The following is a 4,859-nucleotide window of genomic DNA, read 5'->3' on the forward strand; positions in this document are numbered from 1 at the left end:
AAAAAACCTACGGTTTCGTTAATTTTTTTTAAAAGTTTTTTGAAAAAAAAATCATGGAATCATAACGTAGATATAATTGGTTGCAGGTTACAACATTTAAAAAAAAACGAAAAAAAAATCCGTATGGTCCTACGGTGTACAAGTCCACACTGCACAACCTGTGCATTGTGGACTTGTACACCGTAGGTTTCGTATGAAGCCTACGGTTTTAATATTTTTTTTCTCGGGTTTTTTTTTTTAAATTTATCCCCATGTACAAAAACTACTCATAATCAAATATATGGTAAAATTTTGACAAAAAAATAGACGTATCTCGTTGTTTTTCGAGTGCTCTATTGAGAGAAAAAATTGTAGGCAAACCAAGAAAAAAATACCAAAAAGTAACATAATCTTAAAAATTATATATTATATTGTATAGGCCAATGAGTCACGAAAGAATAGACAGATCGGAAAATAGTAATTCATTGCCCTAAAACAATAGATTACCCCCCTTTGACCGTAGTCAACTCTAGCCATTTACTCTTTTGAGGACTATTTTTAGCTAAAGTTTTTTTTTTTGGTTATTTTTGGGTAGATAATTAAGGAAAATAGCTAAATTAGTAATTCCTTCTTAAAAATATGTGCTTTAACTATATTGTAACGATAGTTAAAAATATGTATTTTAATATTATTAAATCTAAATTTATTTAAAACTGATTATTATAGTACAATTATTTGATTAATTGTGTTTCCATAAGCTTTCTTATATTGTTTTCTTATAGAGTATTTATTATACTTTGATTAATTGACCTAATTTTTTATTGCATTTGGTTTCAAGACAATGATTAGTTTCTATTTAAGAATATGTGTACTCCACTCCTGAAAAAATTATATTCGCAAAACATCTACCCAAAGTAAAAGCAATATTATAAATAAAATAAAACCATCAATATTAACAAAACCCAATAGACCATCGATTAAAGTCGCATGTCACATCCACATATTTTAACATCAACAGGTGACTAATTATTAAATTACTGTTAAATCAAATTATACTTAAAATTCATATATTTTTAGTCAGCTTTTATTTTGATAATATATTTTAGAAAACAATATTAAAAATATGTATTATATTTATAATTAAATCCACAAAACATAGTAGAACATTATTCTAGATATTTAATTCTACTATTCAATTATTAACTTTACATCATAAATCTTTACAGACTTTAAATTAGGAAACTATCAAAATTTAATTTTGTATAGAGTGGGGTCGCTATATTTCTAGAAGTCCCATCAGTCCAGCTTTAGACCTCCCCACCCTCCAACTCCCAAAATCCCCACTCAATTTTCTATCCATTAATACTACCACTACCATTAGCCTCCTTTTTTGTCTCTCTTCTTCGTTATCTTTTCCAATTGTCTCTTTGTAATGTAGCATCATCGTACTAAGGTCATCACCGCAAACCAAAGAAGAAGAAAGAAGAAGAAGAACAATAATGTCTGGTTTTCTAAACGATGAGCTCTCGAAGAAAACCTCGATTTTCGGTTTAAGATTATGGGTTGTTGTTGGAATTTGCGTTGGAGCCGCTATTGTGATCTTGATGTTCTTAATTTCACTCTATTTCACCTCAAAACACAACAATTCCTGCAAAAAAACCAAAACTTTACCTCAAAAACCAACAATTCCAAACATCTCTAAAGAAATTCGTGAAATCCGCATCGATCCGACCCGAACTCATAATCAAGAAACCCCAAACACCATCCATAAACATCAAAATCCCGGTCAAAACCCGTATCCCGAATCTGATTCTTTAGCTGTAGTTGATAGGCATGCAGATGATGAGAGTAAATTAAATGGGTACCAGAAAATTCAGATAGATATAGGAAAGAAGCACCGGATTTCTTACCCGGAAAAGGGCGGTGGCGGTGTGTCGTCTCATGAAAGCGGGTCCGGCGATCAACTGGCACCCACATCGGTCCAACCCGAGGTTTCCCATTTGGGTTGGGGCCATTGGTATACTCTTAGAGAGCTTGAAATTGCAACAAATGGTTTTGCAGATGAGAATGTGATCGGTGAAGGTGGATATGGGATTGTTTATTGTGGAGTTTTAGTGGATAGAACCACCGTTGCTGTCAAGAATTTGCTCAACAACAGGTTCAATTCTGATATTCCATAACATGCATATAACAGTTTGATCATATTCCATTAATAAATTTGTAGTCTTGATTGTGGTTTTTGTAGCATATATCGCCCCACAATTTTGTTAATCTTTCCAATTTATGAATAAGCTCACAACATACATGTTCTCGTGCTTTTGTTTTGAACAGAGGACAAGCAGAGAGGGAGTTTAAAGTTGAAGTAGAAGCAATTGGACGCGTACGCCATAAGAATTTAGTCAGATTGCTTGGCTATTGTGTTGAAGGAGCTCACAGGTACCCCACACTTCGTTTCAAAGTTCAACAGTTCTTTTTTTAATTTTTAATTCAAACTGCATAATTTATGGTTTCTTTCCCATTTAGGATCCTTGTTTATGAGTATGTAGACAACGGAAACTTAGAACAATGGCTTCATGGAGATGTGGGTCCAACTAGTCCGCTTACATGGGAGATACGAATGAACATTATACTCGGAACAGCCAAAGGGTACATTCTTAATTCTAACTTTTCAATCTTTTTTCCATGTGATTTGAAACCCTTTATGGATTATGACAATTCATAGGTTGACCTATTTGCACGAAGGACTTGAGCCCAAAGTTGTTCATCGTGATATCAAATCAAGCAACATTTTGATCGATAGGCAATGGAACCCTAAAGTTTCGGATTTCGGCTTGGCCAAGCTTTTGGGCTCGGAAAGCAGTTATGTCACCACCCGAGTCATGGGAACATTTGGGTATGTCATTACTTTTTTCAAATTTATGGCCTGGAGTTTCAGGGTTTGAGTCTCAGCAGCTGCAGTGTAAATTTTAGTTCCACATTGGATTAGGCTTTTGTTGGCATTAGGCTATTATGTTAGACGCCTAGCAGGCCACTGTTACCTGATTCACATCTCACATGATGCTTCTGTCTGGGAGATGTGGGCCAGCTCAGGGTGGTTTGAATAATAACCCCCTTTTGCAGAAATTCTTGACATTTATAGTCTTTAATGTTAAATAATGAAAACAAATACGATTTTGGTTAATAGGTATGTTGCTCCAGAGTATGCAAGTACTGGCATGTTGAATGAAAGAAGCGATGTTTATAGTTTTGGGATTCTTATTATGGAGATAATTAGCGGTAGAAACCCTGTAGATTATAGCCGGCCTCAAGGAGAGGTTTGTTTGTGTCAAATTTAGTTTCTTTTATTTATGCTGTTTTCATTATATTGGATTCTAATTGAAGTTGACACAGGTGAACCTTGTTGATTGGCTTAAAGCGATGGTAACAAATAGAACCGCTGAGGCAGTTTTGGATCCTAAAATCCCCGAGAAACCGTCTTCAAGAGCATTGAAGCGTGTTCTTTTAGTAGCATTACGTTGTGTGGATCCAAGTGCTCAAAAAAGGCCGAAGATGGGTCACGTGATTCACATGCTTGAGGCCGATGATTTTCCTTTTAGAGATGTAAGTTTGTATATCAAATACATAATTTTGTGTCAAAACTAAAAATGCATTCCAATTCCAATGTGGATTGGGCTACTTTACGTCAGCTAGCTAGGGAGCTGTTGTGTACTTGTACCTGTACCTGACTTACATCTCACATTATGGTCTTGGGGCAGGCTGTGTGGATCAACTCAAGGGTTGTTGGAAGAATGATTGTTTATTAGTTTGTTTATTTTTATAAAATCATAATCTTGGTGTCTATGTTGTAGGAACGGAGAGGGTCTCGAGAAACCGCAAGGGAGAGACCATTTGAGAAACGGCATGTTGAGTCGGGTGATAGTAGTGGATATGAAAGTAGCATTCAAACAAGCAAATCAATATGGAAAAGGGAAGAACAACTCTAGAATCTACTCCCTTAAGTTAAGAGTTGACATTTGTGTATAATGTTGTCGATTCGTGCCATTCATGTAAGTTCACACGTTCACGATTACTTATTGTAGAGATTTCATAGCATTAGCATTGGTTTTGAGTTTTCTGAGTTGTTTATGCTCATAAGCGTGTTTGTTTGATTGATTGATTGTGTTCTTGGTTTAATTTGATCGGTGTTGCGTGCAAAAACAAGATAATAGAAAACGAAAATTGGACTTTATTGTGATTGAATTGATACTTGGTACTCTTCTTTACCATCCGCAACTTGTTTCTTTCATTTTGGTTAATTGCAAAATTGACTTCCAAACCATCAGGGTGGTCCACGGTGGTACCGGCAACCCCTAACTTTTCCGGCTGCCTTTAAGAAAACACTTATAATTAAAATATTTTATAAGCTTTTAGCCTTTAAAAAACACTTATAAAAAAAAAGGAGAAGTTTGTTGGAGCTTTTAAATTTTATTTTAAACAAAAAAAATTTAATTCAAAAAGTATTTCAAATAATTTTTGAGAACTTTTAGTTTTTTTTTTTTTTTTCGTTTTACATACTTCTACATTTTAAAAAACTAGCAATTATTTTTTCCAAATATTTTGATACAAATAAAAACTAAAAATTTTAGCTTGCCAATTTTATTTTATGAACACTGTCGAAAGATACTCCATGAGCTAAATTTAACTGCGACATGTACACAAGGATTTTTTATTCTTTTATTGATCATGCTATTTTAAAACATGAGATAGGGAAAATAATTAAAAAGAATTTTATGTGGGCCATTCAAAGCTTAAACCTACAAGCTTGGGGAAAAAGCCGATCAAACACCAAATCCTATTATTTTCACTAGAAATTTATTCTAAAATTGAACCTATATAATATT

At 33.9% G+C, this 4,859-nt stretch overlaps 1 protein-coding gene across 1 annotated transcript; it reads left to right on the forward strand.

Moving 5' to 3' along the window:
* The first annotated feature begins 1,327 nt into the window (after positions 1–1,327).
* On the forward strand, positions 1,328–4,218 carry LOC145079008 (putative serine/threonine-protein kinase At1g01540). The gene is made up of 7 exons (XM_079023086.1): positions 1,328–2,137; positions 2,311–2,415; positions 2,503–2,625; positions 2,702–2,872; positions 3,164–3,293; positions 3,370–3,579; positions 3,828–4,218. Exons 1-7 carry the CDS (start codon positions 1,479–1,481, stop codon positions 3,960–3,962), a joined length of 1,533 nt encoding a protein of 510 aa, XP_078879212.1. The 5' UTR covers positions 1,328–1,478; the 3' UTR covers positions 3,963–4,218.
* The last annotated feature ends 641 nt before the right edge of the window (positions 4,219–4,859 follow it).

Source organism: Lactuca serriola, chromosome 1 (genome assembly GCF_051521515.1).
Source record: "Lactuca serriola cultivar US96UC23 chromosome 1, Lser_US96UC23_V15, whole genome shotgun sequence".
NCBI classification, from domain to species: Eukaryota; Viridiplantae; Streptophyta; class Magnoliopsida; order Asterales; family Asteraceae; genus Lactuca; species Lactuca serriola.